Source organism: Gouania willdenowi, chromosome 6, assembly GCF_900634775.1.
Source record: "Gouania willdenowi chromosome 6, fGouWil2.1, whole genome shotgun sequence".
Taxonomy (NCBI): Eukaryota; Metazoa; Chordata; class Actinopteri; order Blenniiformes; family Gobiesocidae; genus Gouania; species Gouania willdenowi.
In genome coordinates, this window is record NC_041049.1 from 40371625 (window position 1) to 40392398 (window position 20774).

General features: G+C 39.5%; 1 protein-coding gene across 6 annotated transcripts; it reads left to right on the top strand.

The window, feature by feature from the left end:
* The first annotated feature begins 4237 nt into the window (after positions 1-4237).
* LOC114465347 (lipase maturation factor 2-like) lies at positions 4238-19829 on the top strand. Of its 6 annotated transcripts, none has more exons than XM_028450302.1 (14): positions 4238-4368; positions 6193-6446; positions 6521-6549; positions 6631-6824; positions 8464-8642; positions 8724-8868; positions 9809-9970; positions 10065-10170; positions 12712-12808; positions 12895-13077; positions 13157-13325; positions 13793-13904; positions 18971-19079; positions 19156-19829. In XM_028450302.1, exons 2-14 carry the CDS (start codon positions 6330-6332, stop codon positions 19498-19500), a joined length of 1947 nt encoding a protein of 648 aa, XP_028306103.1. In that variant the 5' UTR covers positions 4238-4368; positions 6193-6329; the 3' UTR covers positions 19501-19829. The 6 variants fall into 6 exon arrangements, with proteins under 6 accessions (XP_028306103.1, XP_028306100.1, XP_028306102.1 ...); XM_028450299.1 differs by having other exon boundaries at positions 4247-4453; XM_028450301.1 differs by having other exon boundaries at positions 4247-4453; positions 9836-9970.
* Positions 19830-20774: the final 945 nt, after the last annotated feature.

Genomic DNA, 20774 nt, shown 5'->3' on the forward strand with positions numbered 1-20774 from the left:
AACTACTGGGGCAACAGCCTGGGGGGAATGAGCAGGATTGGGCCTGGAGCGAAAACGGGCATTATAGTGTCGAGCGATATGGCCAGACTGCTGACAGCGATGACAGGTAACACTATTGGGACCCGAAGACCTTGGTGGAGGCGACTGCATAGCAATAAGGGTAGTGATGGGACTTTCGGCTCTTTTAAAAGAGCCGTTCATTAGAGAGCCGTTCACTTAAAAGACCCGTTCAAAAGACTGGCTCATTATGTTTTTGTTTTGTTTAATTTCATGATAATAAATAATTTTCTTTTTTTTTTAAAGACAAAATATGAGTTTACATGTATTTTTGTTATAGTTATATTTGTGGGCCTATTGTGTTATTCCCATGAAATTGTTCATCTTTTTTAATATGCATAATTTGTTTATTGACCTTCATTTAACCAGTATATTGTCCCACTGAGATTTCACAATCTTTCAGGGGAGTGATGCTGACCACAGAGTATAAAAATGTGTGAGGAAAACTGAATTTCATACAATTCATTAATTGAGTTTCATACAAAAACGTTTTATGTGTAGTGCAACAATCAACTTTTAACATCGGGCCAGGCCAGCAATAATAAAAAAAAACAAAAAAACACTCTCCAGCTATGAACAGGTTCAATCTTTCAAATTGGCATTGAGAAACACCAGTGCTCTAACTTGAGCCTGTTTCTCCTGTCAGAGAATATTTGCCCAGCCTTTGAAAAGACTCTTTCAGATGGCACTGAAGTTGCCACAATGCATAGTTTTTTTGCCATTAGTTTGCAGAGCCTTAGGTATACGAGGACCCGGCTTTTCCACCAATTGAGTGGATCCTCATTTTTCGGAAGAAGTGGCTCCTCAATGAAACTCTGCATCTCCAAAATGGCATCCGCTGTTGGATTACGGTTTCTCATGGTTCCGGCAACCTGTAAACGTGGTATGTTTGTGTTGTTCCGCCTTCGTTCTGTGGGAGCTACTGACTGGCTGCGTGGCGACTGGCGTGCGGAAGGAGCCTCTGCCGCGCCTGCTGTGCTCGAGTGTACACGCCCCTTTTCCCATGCTTCTATCCAATGAAAAAGTAGTCTGTATGGAAAAGCAGAAAAAAAAAATAGAAAAAAAGAGCCGTTCACCTCCGCGAACCCGTTCATGTCATTCACTGTAAAGAGTCGTTCAAAAGAGCCGGATCGTTCGTGACCGACATCACTAACTAAGGGCCTGTGTAATCTGTGTTAATTGCTCCTGTTGTTTCTGAACTAAGGCAGTTAGAGCTGCTAATTCGGAAGCAGTATCGGTAGGAGATGTGGTGGCATTTTTGTGCTTTGAGTAGCACACAAAGAAGACACAGAATGGAAATTTGCTCTATTCTCAACAACCCCTCCCTCACGCTCCCACTTAATAGCTTCTGACCGGCCATCAAGCAGCGTGCTGTTTGGATTTTCCCGCACTAAACGCTTGAGCTCTCTGCGTAAATTAGGGTTAACATTTTCAAAAAACTGATCACGCAACAATGTTGGTGAATTTGTCATTCAATGGGGAGCATTGGCAACCACTTTTTCCATTAGACAAAACAATGCATGTGAAAATTCTTGTAAAGTTTCCCCCTCTAACTGTCTTTTGGAAAAAAAAATCTTCTTGCAACCAAATGCAAGGTTTCTGACACCCATATAGATCTTTTAAAATGTTGAAAACAGTTTCAGGGTTCTCACGTTCTTCAACAGTTCTGTACTTGATCTCATCCTCTCATCCAGATGATGAAAAATAAACCCAGGCTGATCTGCTAGTCCAACATGCATAACATGCATGCTTGAATGAATTTCCTCGACCCACTCATCAATCCCACTACCGTGATTTCCTCGGAACATGGGGCACTTTCTTTCTCGAGGAAGGTAGATGATCCGGTCCATAGTGCCCGTGTTTTCTGCTCCTCTTTGACAAGGCATCCCGCTCCTATTTCTGGCTTCCAACTCGCGGCCCCGGTCCCGGAGCTACTGTAGTTCTTCCGCCATTGTGAGTGGGATAGACATCAGAAGCCAAAGATCTTGGACCACATCCCACAGCGTGCCAGCTGCTGCCCAATTAAGCTCTCTCTTTTTTTTAAAATTATTTTTAGATATATACAGTATATAGCGCTCCGATATAACAAACCACTTTTGCCACACTCAGCCTCGTTCGCCAGAAATCCTGTCGTCAACGCCACTATGCAACCAATGGGAAGGCAGGGGTTCCCTTCCGGTTAAGTAAATCTCACCACATTAGTCTGGCAAGAAAATGAACAGAGGCCAAGCTGGTAGCAAAATATGTTATTTTATTTATCATCCACAATCATAAAAATACTTATTTTATTTCATAATGTAGTTTAAAAGCTGGACGTACAAAAATATTATAAACTTTTAACACCAAATAAACTTTACCAAACAAGCTGAAGTTTAGAAAATGAAAATATTAACAAACTTAAGGTTAGTAACTCAACCAAAAACAACCCAAACGTTAGACAAAGATTAACAAAATCAAACTAATCAGCTAAACCTCACTTCATTTAGTTAAAGTGCATGGTGCCAAGTTTATTTGAATATGATTTGAGAGCTTATTTGAATATGATTTGAGAGCTTATTGGAGCAGCAGCGGCTAACTGTATTAAAAAAAACATATTAATTAGCCTCCTGAACATCTACACTTAATAAAGAGTCAGTAAAACAGAAGCTACCTTCCACACTTGAAAACCCAGTTCCCACAGGGGCTCAGGGCGCCTCACAAGAGCAGCATTTCCCCCTCAATGCAAACTCCCATCGATGGCCTAACCCAGGGACAAGGCAGCAATTAGTTATAGAGTACATTAACACAAAAACTTGAAGAGACTAGTACTCACATTTAGCACCCGACAGCACAGCCTAGGAGGCCCGAACACGCAGACGCTACGGCGTGCACACCTGCTTATAATGCTTCTAATCAGAGGGTGCGGTTAAGGAAGCGTCCGGTAGATGGGGATGATGCGTTCACGGGCTATATGACAGTAGGAAACTACCACACTTTAACCGCCTGGTTACATCAGAATATAATGTTACAGGTGATCCCACTGGCCCTGGTTTCAACACAACGGCAATTAGAGCATCCGGAAGCTGCACAAAAGTCTGCCATCTTCACTCAGTAATTTCCTGTAGAAATCATGAAATAAGATGTTTAACAAACTTTTTTAACAAGTTAAATCTGGTGGTCTCTGCCTTACACAACTGTATTGCAAAATTAAGTCGTTTTTGAAAAGAAAAGCTGCACTTTTAACATTTACAAACATCCAGAATTGTAACCACGTTAATAACGTTTGTAAGAAAGCAAACAGTTTGTAAATCCGTCAAGATTTTAGCGAGATAAAAGTATTTACGTTCGACAGATCACTCACCTTCCCTCAGGTACCACAGAATCCGTCAGAGAGCTGCCCGAGTTAAGATGGCTGCCGGTGATGCCGTTGCAGAATCCGCCGCAAGAAATCTAGCCTTTAAATATGTCTATCGTCAGGCCCGGGTGTAGATGCGTTGCGCGCATGCGTTGAAAGGATCCTGCCCGTGAAGGATTGGGCACTGAGAGGGAGGCATTATTTTAAGTGTCAATCTTGTGTGCAGGGCACTAGACTCCTGTGGGCAACTTGCCGATCAAATCAAGTTAAGATAACCAGATTAAGACTGGGGCATTGTGGACTAGCTGCATATTTAAATCGAATAGGCAAACATCCTGATGGATTATGTCAGTGTGGTCAACTTGAGACTATTTCCCATGTTCTATTGGCCTGTGGATGCTATTCTGTTGAAAGAGGAACGTTATTTAAAGAACTTTCAACTCTTGGGCTGACAGTGTTTTGAAAACACTGTTTTCAATAAAGTCAATATTTGCACCAAGAACAGAGTCGATTTTAATAGATAAGGCAGTGGTGAGGTATCTCCAATCTTCCAACCTCTATTTGAGAATCTAAAATGGAGTGACTCTAAGTGAACAGAAGAGGGCAGCATTAAGCTTGTTTTAGTGTACAGCCTGCCGGAAACCATTAGAAGAAGAAGAAGAAGAAGAAGAAGAAGAAGAAGAAAGAAAGAAAAGAAGAAAGAGAAGAAGAAGAAGAAAGAAGAAAGAAGAAGAAGAAGAAGAAGAAGAAGAAGAAGAAAGAAGAAGAAGAAGAAGAAGCAGGAGAAGGAGAAGGAGAAGGAGGAGGAGGAGGAGGAGGAGGAGGAGGAGGAGGAGGAGGAGGAGGATTGGGCACTGGCAAGCGACCCCCAGCGGTGACCGAGGTGAACGTCGGTCTGCTACATGTCCGTGTGCGGTGGACGGACGGGTTAAACTGTGTCCTCCGCAGCTAAAGGACTTAAGACAGATATGATGGAGGTCAGTAAACCGCGGCGGCTCTTCCTCTGGTGCATGGCAGCCATCTACATGGTCGCCTTTGTGTCGCTGTACGTGCAGATACCAGGTGAGCTAGCTGTTAGCCTGTTAGCTCAGTGTTAGCTCACCTGCGCCACTTTCAAAGTTTCAGCCACGAAAAGTCTGCCGTACCTGCATCCATGTTCACACAGTAATTGTACCCGTCTTGTGTGTTTTAGGAGTACATTTGTGTATCGTCCTTTTTTTTGTTGTTGCATTTTTCTGTGATTTTATTTTATTTATTTATTTTATTAATTTTTGGGTGGGGATGGATTCATTTGGTTTTTTTGTTGTTTCGTGTGTTTTTAGAGTAATTTTGTGTATTTTTGTTGTAAGTTTGTTTCTGAATTTGTGTATTTTCTTTGTTTATTTTTTTATTTGTGTATATTTCTGGCATGTTGTGTGTATTTATTTTGTGTGTTTATTTCTTTTTCTGTTTTTGAAGTCATTTTGGGAATTTTTGTCATTTTCTTTCAGGAGTTATTACCTCCACCAAGGACGTAATATTTATGATGTTTTGTAATTTTGTAGTCATTTTGTGTGTTGTTAGAGTAAATGTGTGTATTTGTATTTTCCCTTTGTGCATTTTTTTGTGACTTCCTTTTGTATGATTAATTGGAATAATTGTGTATTTTTGTTGTGGTTTTGTATTCATTTTGTGTTTTTGTTTTGCGTATTTTTACTTTTGTGTATTTTTGTTCTCATTTTGTTTCTTGAGGTGTTTGGGTATTTTCTGTGGTGTTTTGTAATTATTATTATTGTTGTTTGTAAACGTCTTGTGTGTTTTTGTAATTTTCAGTATTTGTTGTCATTTTGTGTTTTTGAAGTAATTTTTGTATTGTTTTTTGTATTTTTGGTGTTTTGTTAATTTCCAGTTACTTCTGAGTATACAGTATTTGTTGTGGCTGTGTGTTAGAGTAAATTTGTGTATTTTTGCTTTCATTTTCTGTATTATTCAGTTGTGGATATTTGTTGTCTTGTGTTTTTAGACTAAATGTATGTCTTTTTTATGCTTTTGTGGATATTTCCTGTGATTTTTGTGTATTTTTTTGTGTTTTCATGTTTTTGGAGTCATTTATATATATTTTTAGTGTTGGTCTGTGTATTTTCTGTTTCGTTTTGTAGTCGCTGTTTTTTTTGGGGGGTGTTTTTAAGTGTACGTTTGTCTGAATTGTATTAATTTGTCTGTGTTTTCCACTTTTTTCTCGAGTCATTTTGTGCACAGACACTTATTGGACTGTATTTTATAGTTTATTACTGTATAACACTGATGTTATAAATACAAATGAAACTTTAAAGAACCAAAAAAAGATGTAATTCATAGGGATTGGGAAAAAATTCAATTTGATATATTGAAATTTTATTTTTGTGATAATCAAAACAATTTTGTCACCAGAATTAATTTTTTTTAAATGTATTAAAAATGTTTGGAGTCATTTTGTGTAATTTTCTTGTTGCCACATTTTGTATATTGTTGTTGTTTTCTGTTTCTGGGGTCATTTGTGTTTTTAGTGTTGTCTGTATGTTTTTGGTGTTGTTTTGTATTTTTCCAGTTACTTTTGGGTATATTTGTAGTTGTGTTTTTTGGGTGAATTTGTGTATTGTATTTTTGGTGTTTTGTGTATTTTCTAGTTATTTTGGGGTATATGGTGATATAAAAAATTGTTATTTCTCCCCAGAATTAATTAAGAAAAAGTCTTCATGTTAGGTCATTGGTCAGTGCTACAATACATGTAGTACACGTATGGATGGTTTCCTTGGTGACGGTGGAGTTCTCCATGTGCTCAGGTCTCTATGGTAATGAGGGGCTGCTCCCGGCTCGTCTCCAGCTGCGTTACGGCGGGCGGTCTCTCACGGAGCAGCTCCGGTCCTCGCCTACGCTGCTGTGGCTGGGGCCGCACCTCAGCCTGGACACCCAGGCCTCCATGGAGTTGCTTTGCCTGCTGGGGGCGCTGCTGAGCTTGGCCGCCCTGCTGGTGGAGGCTCTCAGGGACAGCCTAGTGTTCCTGTGCCTCTGGGTCTCGTACTTGTCCATGTACCAGGTGAGTCTCTGGTCTCTGAGTCCGTTACTGTGGCCGTCGTGTTTCTTTAAACGTGTTGCGTGTGTGTGTCACAGGTGGGCCAGGTGTTCCTCTACTTCCAGTGGTGAGTTCCTGATGGCGAGATGGATTTTTTATTTAATTTGACTGGAGATGATTTGAGTTTGTGTGATGTTCTCCTGCTCAGGGACAGCCTGCTCCTGGAGACGGGCTTCCTCACTGTGCTGGTCGCCCCCCTCACCCTCGTCCGGGGGTCACGTGGCATCAGAGAACACGACAGTATGACCTTCTGGTTGGTTCGATGGCTGCTGTTCAGGCTGATGTTCGTATCTGGAGCGGTGAAGCTTACGTCACGCTGTCCCACGTGGTGGGGCCTCACAGGTGTGTGTGTGTGCGTGTGTGTGTGCGTGTGCGTGTGTGTGTTGAGTTAAATAAAAACTGTGATCATTTCTGTGCAGCATTACATAAAGCAGATAAAGTCACAACAATAGACAAAAATCTGAACACATTTTATGACCAATTTATGCAGAATTGTCTTTTCTGGTAACTACAAAATATAAAGAAATCTATTTGTGACGAGTATACATATAAAACTATAACCAAGAATACATGTATTACTGTACATATCCAGTATAACACAGTTGATCAAACTGTCAAATTACATTTTTCAAACTTTTAACTTTTGCTACAAAAGTGCCCAGTATGTTTTACGAAAATAAGGTGCAATCAACTTGAAACTGAAATGCATTGAGGAGTGAAGTAGTTTAACAAGGTCTACTCAGTTTACTTCATTTAAGTTAAGGAACTATAACTAGTAACAGTCCAGATGTCAACATAAGGACTTTAAACACACTGATCATTAAGAACAACAATAAACTGGTGCATTATATTTCCCCCAGTGTCTCCATAGTAAATAAATACATTAGTTGGAACCTTTTAAAAATGATTTTAATGAAGAAATGAGCTTGTGACTTTGAGTGTATGACGTGGAACGCTGTGCAGTCATTGGATTTTAATGGACGACAAACGTAGGACTTAATGGTTAGTCTGTGATGCTCTTTTAGTAACTGCACTGCGCTGAGTGTGCTGTTGTATCATGTGTTTTACCTTAACATCCAGCTGATTGATGAGAACTAAGAACTAACACATGTGCAAAGGTAAAGAAAATATGTCTAATAATCAGCAGCGCAGATTAATCTCCCTGTACAACAAACCCAAACTATGAAGCCTCAGGGCAGGGATTTAACACTAAAAAGAGCCAAATTCAACAAACTTTACTGTTTTAAAACCTTCTATACTGTTATTTAAAGCATGGAGTGGTTTCTTCCAGGGTTGGGATCAATTACATTTTCAAATTACAATTACGTCTTCAATTATGTTATGTTATGTTCAAATGCAACTCAGCTACAATTACGTTGACTGGCATTTTCCCCAATTACAACTATTATTATCCCCCTTGAAGCCAATTACATTCTCAATTACTATAGTTTGAATTACAATTAATGGCAATTACTGAGCCTTTTTATAAATAGCCCAAAAAACGTAACCTTCCCCTTGTGTTCGCTTTCAGTTAGCATCCGTTATGATAATGGGTCCTAAATCAGCTGCAAAATACACTAAAAACAAATACCATCTAATTTAAATTCTATCTCTTGGTTACATTGTTAGGCATCCTAATCATTGAAAATATAGGCTTTAATATTTTTGGTGTGGTCATCTGAGCCTTTTTGTGTAGGCCTAGTCCTCGATTTAAAAAAATGTTTAAATGGTAAAATGTGGGAAAGCTTGATATGAAACATGTTTTAGTAATTGTTAAATACCTGTGTAGAACTGTAACATGGTTCCCCAGTTGAGCTTTAAATTATAAGTTACAATTTTTATAGAATTTTCATGGCAATTACAAAGTCAATTATCTGAACTTAATTACAATTGCAACAGAAACAGATTTTTAAAATTATAATAATTTTAATTGATTATAAATTACGCAATTACGTACAATTAATGTACGTTCCTCCCCCAGCACTGACCTATCACTACGAGACCCAGTGCATCCCGACGCCACTGGCCTGGTTTGCTCACCAGCTCCCCGTGTGGTGGCACAAGCTCAGCGTGGTGGCAACCTTTGTGATCGAGATCGCAGCTCCTTTCCTCTTCTTCAGCCCGCTGCGCCGACTCAGACTGGGAGCTTTTTATCTACAAGTGAGTCGACGATTTTTTTAAACGGAAACCTGCATTTTAACACTTAAGTGATGAATCATGATTGGTGTGATGTTTCTGCAGGTTCTGCTTCAGACGCTCATCATTCTGTCTGGAAACTACAACTTCTTCAACCTGCTCACACTGACTCTGTGTCTGTCTCTGCTGGACAATCAGCACGTTAACTTCTGGCTGCGCAAGAGGGACGACAACAGGGAGAGAAAGGAAGGTGAAGCAAACCATTCTGTACCAAAGATGGGATTTCTTCTTTGTTTGTTTGTTTGTTTTATCGTGGAGGTATCTCAGCTGGTTCCTCATGTTTCTGTAGCACTAAGCTCTATTGTTTTTGTTTGTTTATTGTGGAGTAAGGGTGTGCGTTCTGACAATATTAGATTTCAGCATCAAAACACGACGATGATCTGCCAAATTTTCTTAAAGGGACAACATCCTGAATGTGGTTCAGCAACACTACAGAATTTAATCACATTTCAGCTTTAATGAAGGAAAAAGTCAAAAGTGACACAAAATGTTGATATTGTGTTGCTAGTGATTAATAAAAGGGTCTTTGTGGCATTTTTCTCCGACATGTTATTGTTTTTCCTGTAAAACGCTCTTGAAATTTTTTGAAAATAAATGAAGTTTAAGTCCCTATTGCCATTTTAGGAAAAATATAGAGATATGAATAATGGTTAATATCACCCAGGCCTAATGTAACCAAAGCAATGATGTTTTATTTTGTAAAGGATATGATTTTCCAAACTAACGGAAATGAGGGGTTCCAAACTATTTTTAAAGTATTTTTTTAACGTGTGTGTGTTACCTCAATAACAAATGAAAATCACTAGACTGATATGCTGACCTGTTAATGCTACACCACTTTGGTTAAACAAATACATGTCAGCATTTTTGTTTGTTGTCAATTATACTTGGAACCAGTTTGATAAATTACTTGTATACATTTTTTTAAATGTTTGAAAAGTACCCTCACTTAAATGATCTTTTATCACCTTTTTGCATTTAGGGTGATGATTTTAAGTTGGTGATTTAGTTTGTTTTATTGGTAAATAAATTTAAAATATTCTAGATGATTTGAATGAAAAAAACATGATAAAATTGTGATTGTGATTTTACAAAGAAAAAATCGTGATATGATTTTTTTTTCTGTATAGCCCACCCCTATCGTGGAGGTGACTCAGCTGGTTCTTCAGAGCGCTGGTCCTGGATCTGTTACCTGCTGGAGCTCGTGGTCTGGTCTCTCATCATCTTTGGAACAATCGTCCTTTTCGATCTTCAGTTTGACCCGCATAAGAACGGCGTCTCGTCTCGCACAGGTGTGTGTGATGTTTTTGAGTTCATGGATAAGGATCAAAATTTGTTGTTTTTTTAAGCTGGAGGTTGAAATTTCTGCTTTTTTTGTTGTTGCAGCATTTACGTTCCACCATTTTAACCAGTTCCTTAAGGCCGTCACCATCCCATGTATCTGGATGGGAGTTCTGTCTCTGATCTGGGAGATGATCACCTCCATCTTCAGGTGAGACTGTCCAAGGGTGTCAGTTTGTTTTAAGAAGTGAGCAGGACATTTACTTTGATCAAAAGTGACTTTTGAGAAGTGTTTGGACGATGACTATAACTGGTTTCATTTTAGCTAAATGCGTTTGCTGCACTTATTTCATGTTTGAAGTGATTGTCATGAATTGAATAAAACCTGTTGAGAGCTGGGCCAACACTTTTATATTTATATGAATCACACCCAGGGGATGTTGTCAGGGTTTTTGGCTCCCATGAAAACTCATTTTTTGATACAGTTTTACTTAAAACTGTGTATTTAGATTACATTAATTGCTCTATATTCCAAATCCATCTTTATGTTTTTTTAATTTTTTATTTTGGAACAATTTTTAATCTTTAATGGGGTTTTTTCTTTCCCTAATAATCGATGAAATCGTTGAAATGTTTCCAAAACAAATAAACTTGTTACCAAATACATGGTAAATAAAATGTGTGTGATTGTTCAATAATCACAGTGTTAAATGGAGACATTTGGAATACACATTTTAGTTGATGCTGGAAATTCAAAAAATTGCCTTGATTGTGGGCGGTGCTAATGGAGCAGATAAGACACACCCACTGTATCTATACTATAATTCAAGGGAGGTCTGTGTGTGTGTGTGGAGCAAATATCTCCCAGACGCGCTGCCAGTTCGACCTGAAACTCGGTCGACGGGTTCCAAATACCCCGAGTGTGTGTATCTGTTATTTTGGAGTAATTTGGTCATTTCAAAATGTTTATTTTAATTTTATTTCACTTCTGGACGGCCCGAAATGAAACCTATTCAACTTTTGACCTCAGGGTGTGAGGGGGCGATAGCACACCATCTATATTTATTTCACAGCACAGCTCACTTCCGGTGCGTGCGTGAGCTCCCGTGGACTTCTCTTTTCTCTTTTGAGGAAAAATACTTTTTTTTTACTGTTCTTCATTTGGTGATGACATTTCGAAACGTTTATTTTCATCTTAGTTAGACCGTTCGCTATTTACACTGGACGGACCTCACCCGGAAGTTGTATAACGGACCACCATTTAGTCCGGTTACAGTCTGTCACGACACATGTCCGTAACGTGGTAGTGCGCTCCCGTGGACTTCTCTTTTGAGGAAACATACTTTTTACTGTTCCTTATTTGGTGATAATGTTTCAAAACGTTTATTTTCATGTTAGTTTGACCTTTCGCTATTTAGACCGGACAGAGTTCACCCGGACGTTTTTGACGTCAATGGCTGCTGTGTTGAAAGCTGCACATTTTGTGCATGTGTGTGAGAACCAACGGAGGAGATTAGAGTCTCTCTCACACACACACACACACACATCGATCAGGTGGGCTTCACTATCGATCACCGTCTACGTGACATGCGTGCAGGTATGTGAGTGTTGAGTGAATAACGGACCACTGTTTAGTCCGGTCACGACACCCGTCCATAGGGTGGTAGTGAGTGTAGTGTTACACTCTGAGTCAGATCTAAGTGTTTACATGTCGCTACATAGTGAAGGTCACCTGATTACTGCAGCTTCTCTCACGACACACCTGCCACTACATCTAACTTGTGAAAATAGAGAAGTTTAGTGAAAGTTAGGCAGGTACACGTGGATGGACTGGTGGCATGAATTTAGAATGGATTCCCCCAAAACACACACCAAACAACAAAAATATGAAAATGACTCAATACACAAAACTAAATATTTAAACAAAAAATACACAAAACATAACAGAAATGCAAAAAACTACACTAAAAAAAGATACAAAATGATTTCTGAATCACACTACAAATGCAACAAAAAACAATAAATATATAAAAAAAATGCACAAATGACATAAAACAAAAAACTAAACAATATTTATACAGTACACAAAACGACAACAGAAATGCACAAAAATATACACACGAGATGACTCCAAAAAACATATATTACAGAAAAATACACCAAACAACAAAAATATGAAAATGACTCAATATACACAAAACTAAATATTTATACAAAAAATACACTAAAATGACAACAGAAATGCACAGAACTACATCAAAAAAAAATTACACAAAATGACTCCAGAATAACACTACAATGGCAACAACAAACAATAATTAAAACAAAAAATATAAAAATGAGTAAAAAAAACCCAACACATTCATCATGCGCATGTCTCATAAAATTAAACCAGGGAAATTGCACACGTTATTTTACTTTGCACCTGCAAATATACCCCTTAACAATGCTACGGAGTAGTTATTATTATGCCCGTAATTGACAACTCTCCTTAAGCGCCCACTATATGAATGCATACTTCCGACGGGCACTGTACTAGTTCTATAAAATATCCAAAGAACAATCTATGCTATGCCAACTAGCTTCAATACTCACTATAGCTACTCTCACAGATTGCAGATTTCATCCAAAGGGGATAGTTTTTATAGAAGGGGTGGGGCTAACAGTAACGTCACAAACAAATATTCCCAGCCAATCGCAGGGTTTTGGCTTTAGTTACTTTTTAAACTTGTGTGTGTCTGTGTGCCCGCAGGTGTGCATGTGTTTCTGGTTTTCTGACAAGGTTTTGGGGAATGTTCCAGTGGAGTGTGTTTGCGGTGGCGGCGACCTTTATGTTCACAATCAGCCTGGTGAGTGCTGGTAAAATATGGTGACCTCTGACCTCTGCAGAAGTCCTTAAAGCTGGACTTCACTTGTGCGTCACCTCTTCCTTCAGGTGCCGCTGTCGTATGTGGAGCACGACTCTCATGTCCGTCTGTGGCCCGCCGTGCGCCAGACATATGACTTGGTGGATCGCTTCCAGTTGGTCAACTCGTATGGCCTCTTCAGGAGGATGACGGGGGTAGGGGGGCGACCCGAGGTCGTCTTGGAGGGAAGCTACGATGGCGTCACGTGGAAGGTGAGAAACTTGAGCAGAAATCAGTTTATTTTAAGCTTTGTTTTTGTTTCAAACAGAATGTTATGTTATTCCTTTCCAGGAGATCGAGTTCATGTACAAACCAGGGAACGTGAGCGCCCCACCAGCCGTGGTCACGCCCCACCAGCCTCGCCTTGACTGGCAGATGTGGTTCGCTGCTCTGGGTGCTCACACTCAGGCTCCTTGGTTTACCAGCTTGGTTTACAGGCTACTGCAGGGAAAAGCAGACGGTGAGCCGCCTCCAGCTTATACATTTACATATACCAGGGTTTGGGTCAATTATATTTCTAATCAAATTATTGATAATTAATTACAATGACGTATCTGTAAGTTACTGTGAGTGTCAAACTCATTTTAGTTCAGGGGGAAAATGCAGACCAGTTTTAATGTTCTTTCTTTCAACAATTTGAGATGGAAAATGACTGCCATCATGTGACAAATATTGTGGAGTGTCATTGTATTTGTGGAGGCTGAGATGTCTACAACTTGGTGTAATTTACAGAATGATTCATGTTGCCATCCTTTTTTTTTTTTTTTTTTTTACTTTCTCCTGGGCCAGGTTTTGTAATTTGAAGCGATGCTGATCACCATACTCATAATTGCAATTTAAAAATGTAATTGACCCCAACCCTGAGCGCTACTGTAACAGCATGCGTTTAGTAAAGCTGCTTTATTTAACTGTGAATATTCTCTGCAGTGATAGAGTTGATTCAGACGGACGTGTCTCAGTATCCGTTTCACCAGCAGCCTCCGACCTACGTTAGGGCTCACCGCTACAGATACTGGTTCACTGAACGGAAGCCTGATGGGTGAGAAACTTAGAGTAACATTCACTTTCCTCTTTGGGTTCTATTGGAATTGGAACCTTCCTCGAGACTTTGTCTCTTTGTAAAATTTGTTAAAATAACTTTAGTTTAGGTTGTATATCATCACCTTTAAAACAAGGAGTCATTGTGCCAGCGTTTGAACAGCAGTGGCGTTACCAGACTTTAACTCATTCACTGCCAGTCATTTTCAGAAAAGTTACTGTACCCCCCTCACTGCCAGCCATTTTTTAGAGCATTTTGACTGATTTTTAAAGACCTAAAGAATATGTTGTACTATGACAATCTAACTGATTTTGAGAGAATAGACTCTCTACTTTCACTAAAAAAGTTTTGTTTTTAGCTTGTTTTGTTCTTCTATAATCAGCAGTTGAATATAGGCATTTTGTATAGGCTTCATACAAAATGCCAGTTTCTGAGCAAAAACTTGAGAAAACAGCCTTTTTCTGAAAAATCCTGTCAGTGACGTTAAACAATTTTATTTTTTGCTTTAGTGACACCTCAACATTGGTTTCCTTCTATAAAACTACAAAAACATCACTGAGACTGGGCCAGCCTATTTTGGTCTTTCTTCAAGTTAAGGGTGTGCGATCTGATGGTATTAGATCGCTAAGGATTACAACATGACGATGATCTCCTAAATCACGGAAATCGTAGAACCGTCTGTAGTTTACATTTTAACCCTTGCGGCGCAGTGTCTGCGTCATATGTCTGTCCATACACAGAACATTCAAAGGTTTTTTCTCTGCCAAATCACACTATTTACTAGGGATGTAACGATTAATCGTAAGGCAGTTAAAAATCGATTCATAGGTACCACGGTTCACATCGATGCTCTGAAAATTGAATCGCAGTACTTTTTTTAACCAGCAGATATAATAACCAGCTATATAATAATCCTTCCAGAAGCGGACGTGACGGGCGGAATCTGCTACTATTTTCTTTCTGGCTGCCATTTACTGTTAAACATGCTCATAAATGATTCTTTACTCCTTTAGCACCGAAAGAATATCTGTAATATTACGTGAATATCTGTAAAAGTCAGGTTTTTCTATTAACTCCGTCTGCTAGCATAGCTTCTCTTCTTCACTGGTGGAATAACTGCATGCCAACCGACCACTGGGTTACTAGCGCCCTCTGCTGGTCTAAACAAATATCTGACGTAAATACAGTAAAAATGACTGTTTTTTTTTTTTTTAAAAGTCCAATTGTTAAGGCACAAAATACATTTTCAGTTGCACTTTTAAAAAGAAAAAGAACTATTACGCAGTTTTGAATTGTTTATTATAGAACCAGAATTTAAATTAATAGGCTTCTTCATTTGTATCATTCCTTTATTTATTTCATTCAAGATTTATTTTTAGTTAAATTGCATCATTTTGAATAGTTTATCAAGGGATTCTTTTGACAATGAAAAATAAAAGGAAAATAGTATAGTATTTTCCCCCAAAAAATAAAGGAATATTTTTCAGTCATTTGTCAACATTCCCATTTTGTAAAATAAATCGTGAGAAAATCGTATCGTGAACCCAGTATCGTGAATCGAATCGTATCGGGAGTTGAGTGAATCGTTACATCCCTACTATTTACTAGTCAGCATGTCAGCATTACAGACACCAAAGAATTATTAAGCGTTTAAACAGCACAGAAGTATCCTCCTCCTTCTTTTCCATTTAGGGTGATGATTTTAACTCATTCAGTGCCAGACTTTTTCAGAATTTCTACCCCCCTCAGTGCCAGCCATTTTTTTAGCATTTTGACTGATTTTTAAAGACCCACAGAATACTTTGTACTATGATTATCTGAGATCTGAAAACAGATTCTGAAAGATTGATGCCTCTGCTTTCATCAGAATTTTGTTTCTGGCTTGTTTCGTCCTCCCGTAATCAGCCGTTGAATAGAGCAAGTTTTACACAAATCTTCAGTGTCAGAGCAAAAAGCTGAGAAAACAGCCTTTTTCTAAAAAACCGTCAGTGACTTTAAAGCAATTTTTTTTTGCTTTAATTACAATTCTAACATCTGAACATTGTTTCTTTTTATAAAACAAAAAAAAAACCACTGAGACAGGGATTTTGATGGCAAAACTATTATTATTTTGCTATCTGGGTCAGAATTGAATGGATTACTTACTGTGTTTTGGCGTTCCTCCAAGTTTCTCTCCCATCATTCTGCACACACGGAATTTCCTTTTCCTCCCGGACATGCCGAGTGTCACTGCTTGCCCCTTTTTTTTTTTTTTATTGTTTTATCTCACCATCACCACAATATCCAATAGTCGACTAAAGTTCCACACATGCTCTGGTCGGGCGTGCCCAGCTGGGCGCTGGTGGGAACATTGACATCATCTCTCGTCGTGCCATTTTCTGTCTCGTAAACTCCTTTCCTCTCCATCTGAGCTCTGCATCCAAATGTGCGCTCTTACCACCAGCAAGTCACCTATTATTTTGCTATCTGGCTCACAGTTGAGGCCCACCCACTCCCTGTCGATCACACAGATGTAACTTCCTCTTCCTCTCGACACGCAGCGATGACTGTTTTGGCTCGGTTAGTTGATAGTTTTATCTCACGACAACAACATTATCAATAATCCACTCAGGTACACACATGTTCTGTGTTAATATGTGGCGCTGTGAGCTGCTGGATTCGTCACAATATCACTTCATAGCCCCATAATCTCACTCCTTCCTGCTTCTCCCCCCAGCTAGTAGCAGCAGTGGCTAATGTCTCATCTAAAGGTGTACTGCTGCCACCTTCAGGGTACCAGTTGGTCACTACATCACATTACAGCTTAGATATTGATGAGGGACCTCCGCCAGGGAGTTTTCTAGTAATCTCTGTGAAAAAATGCAAATGACGAGTTATCTCGTCGCGTGCTGAATCTCACCGCTTGCCCCGGTTTGTTTTCTCTCACGATCACAACACTCTCAATAGTCCACTTAGTTCCACACATGCTTTGGTTGAGTGTGAGCTGCTGATAGCCTCACAATCTTCCCCTGTAGTTCCATTTTCTGCCTCGTCCCTGGCTTCTCCCTCCCCAGCGATTGTGATAATCATGGCTAGTCTCTCATCCAACGGTGTGCTGCTGCCACCTACATGGCACCAATTGGTCACTACATCATAGTACAAGGCTGATATTAATGGCAGAGCTCCGTCACACTGTCTCCTAGCAACTCCCATTGAAAAACGCAGTTGACGTTGTTACGGCAAATTTGCGGTTGACCTCATTTGGAGACATGATTTATTGCTCTGGTTGAGTGATGGAGTCCAGACGTGGCATTGATGATTTTATAAAAAAGGTTTATTATAAAACTAGGTAAAAAAAGGGTACAAAGTGGAACAAAAATTAGTGACCGTCCGGCCGGACGTTCGAAGGCAGAGTGATACACAGTTCTAACTCAACACGTATATTCCCCCTCCGTCCCCCTCCCTCCTCCCCCAGGCGATAAAGAGTACAGGGTGGAGGTGATAGGAGAGAAAGAAAAGAGACAGTTTCTTCTTTGGGTCAAAACAACCAGTTCTGGTATCTGCTGGTTGTTATGGGAGTGGAGGTGTGTGCGTTTATGTGTTTGTGTGTGCGAATGGATGTGTATGGGGTGTGTATGTGTGACTATGTGAGTGTGTGTAAGCATGTGACTGTGTGATGCCTCCGTGTCTGAGAGATAAAATGTGTTTTGGGAAGCTGACCTCAAGAAGAGAGCAGAAAACATGAGACAGCAGAAATGAAAAGTCTCAACTTAAAGCTATAAAAGAATAAGGTCTATGAGTAAATATGTTCATAAACATAACTAACAATTTTGGCCCTGACAACGTATATATACGTCATTGGCAGCAAGCGTTTGGATTTGAAATTACGTATATTTACATCACTGGCAGTGAATCTTAGTGAGGCTTTACCATTAGCTCCATATAAAGGTAACTAATCTGTTCTCCTTTGTAGTCAAATTACTTTAAGAAATCAAAAAAATACTTCAGAAGGATAAAAATGTTAAAATAATTCCTCCTAATCAATGCCAGACACAAAAAGGATTCAGTAATATTGCAATTTTTCTGACTCACTCCTCAATGCATTTTAGCTGGAAGTTGATTGCACTTTTTCATAAAACATACTGGGCACTTTGATAAATATGTGGTTACTTAAAAAAAGGTCAGGAGGGAGTGAGTTCCAGAGCTGGGGAGCAGAGCGACTGAAAGCTCTGCTCCCCATGGTGATGAGGCGTGCAGAGGGGACACTGAGGTGGATAGAAGAGGAAGATCTGAGTAAGCGAGAGGATGTGACAATGTGGATGAGGTTGGAGAGGTATTGGGGAGCCAGATGGCCTTAAAAGTGAGTATTAGTATTTTGTAATGTATGCAATGTGTTATGGGTAACCAGTGGAGCTGCTGTAGGATGGTTGTGATATGGTGAGTAACGGGTGTCCTCGTGATGATCATCGCTGCTGAGTTCTGTCTCCCAATCTGTTTGTGAAGTGATTATTATTTGTTTTGTTAAGCTTGTCACCTGTATATATCTAGTGCACTTTATTTTCCTTCTTATGTAGTCCGATTCTTATCATACTCTTGTTTATTGTATGTTGTACCTGCTGGGCAGGCCTTTTTTGTTCAGGAATAAATTTGTGTTAATTTTTGGAACCCGTTGTCGGTGGTTTTTGGAGACCGAGTTTTATTTTGATTACATTTTTATGTTGCGTCCTGGAGCTCCTAGACTAAGGTGTAACATCAATGGTTATAGAGAAACTTTGTACCGATTAATAAAACCTCTGTTTTATCACTGTTTGATTTCAGAAAGCTGGATGTGAATCATGATTTTTCAGTAAGGCAGTGAGTGAGGGAGGAAGGAGAAATAAACAGGCTTGGTGGAGATGTAGAGCTGGGTGTCATCCCTATAGCAGTGGAAATTGATGTGGTGCTAATGAAAAATATGGCCAAGAGTGATTAAGTAGATGATATAAAGCAGGGGCCCCAGGACAGAGCGCTGGGGAACACCTGTAGTGACTTGCATCGTGTTGGAGGAAATAAATAAAATCTCTTTGTCTCTCTTTAATCATGGGCAGTTCTCATCAAGCTCGTTGGTGGAGGAGAGTCTATGATGAAGAATTCTATCCCATGGTGCACCTGGGACACACTTATCTAGAGAACATGCTCAGTCGGTACGGATTGAAGGTATTTATTTCATTACAACAATCAAGGATGTGCATTTAAAGCAGGATTCAGAATCTGTTTTTCTTTGTATTTTTAGGACAAACTTCCTCCTCGTCATCCATCCAACAACACAGTCGTCCAGCTGTTGAGCTGGACTCGCTCCCAGGTCAAAGGTATCCCTGCTCACACTATAATCTGGACCATGTTGGCCTGCAGCGCCACCTGGTGTTTCCTCATGGGACTGATTAGTAACAAAAACCACACGGCTGTAGATCTGATTGATGAGGCCGAAAAACAAGGTGATGAAAAGTCTGTCGCAAAGCAGGAGAAGGAAGAAGAAGTGGAGAAAGATCAGGACGTTTGCACCAATCAGGAAGGTGAGGAAGAGGAGGAGGACAGGGATGGTGATGAGCAGGACAAAGAAGATGAGATGGAAAAGTGAAAACTTGGAATGTAGTGAAGCCTGTCCTGCCTTTATAAATGTAGAAACATCAAAGATGTTTTGTGTTTTTGTACATCCTGTTTGTTTGATTTTTTTTGTTGTTGTATTTTTTCATCCTTTTTTACTGCGCTGTGTCACTGATATGATTCACTTGAGAATCTGAGCAGGAATCCCATCTTCTGCTCGCTGGCTGAATCTGAACGATGACTGAATAAACTTTAAACTACGACTGTAAAAAATCACTGAAGAAAGTTTGTAAATGCAAACAAAAAATTACTTTTGTATCTATTTTTAAATGTTGAAATAATAAAGCTGTAGTAACACTAGAATGTGACTCCTCTGATTGATCTTAATCAGACAAATATTTATTGAGCAGCAGAATTGATTTGGTGGCTGGTGAACATTTAAAGAAGTGTTTGTATTGGACAGTAGAGGTGACAATGATCTACTCTGATTGGACAGTAGAGGTCACTATGGTCTACTCTGATTGGACAGTAGAGGTCACTATGGTCTACTCTGATTGGACAGTAGAGGTCACTATGGTCTACTCTGATTGGACAGTAGAGGTGACTATGATCTACTCTGATTGGACAGTAGAGGTCACTGTGATCTACTGTGGTCCCATCACCAGTGCAGGACTCCAGGGCAGTACTTGTCCATCAGTGACTGGTAGTACGGCTTCAGCTCCTCGATGTCGGGCATGTTTGTAGTTTTTGTGTAAAGATCAAAGTTACTGTGGAAATAATGAACAGAGTTGGAGAAAGTTGTATTTTCCTCTCATTGTTTTTCCAGCACGGTCAGTGATCAGGTTTACACGTTAGGGCAGTAATTAGAGGCTCAGCTGTGTAAAACAAATACAATTATGTTCTCAATTACTAAAGTTTAAATTAATCACAATTACTAAGCCTTTAATAAATAAGCCCATAAAACATAACCTTCCTCTTGTGTTAGCGTTCTGTTAGCTTGCCCATCTATCTATACTATAATTCAAGGGAGGTCTGTGTGTGTGGATGTGAGTGTGTGTGTGTGTGGAGCAAATATCTCCCCGACGCGGTGTACTTTTTTTTTTTTTAAATTCAATTACAAACATCACAACTGTATTTGTTATGAATTACACAATTACAACTACAATTGACCCCAATATCCACCATCAGTAATCTCTACTAGTGCTCAGTTTAGGTTTACTAGTGCACAATAGACTTTACTATTGAAGCAGTAAAGTGTCCCTAGTTAACATCATATGCTAATGAGAGGGCGGGGAAAATAAATTCAGG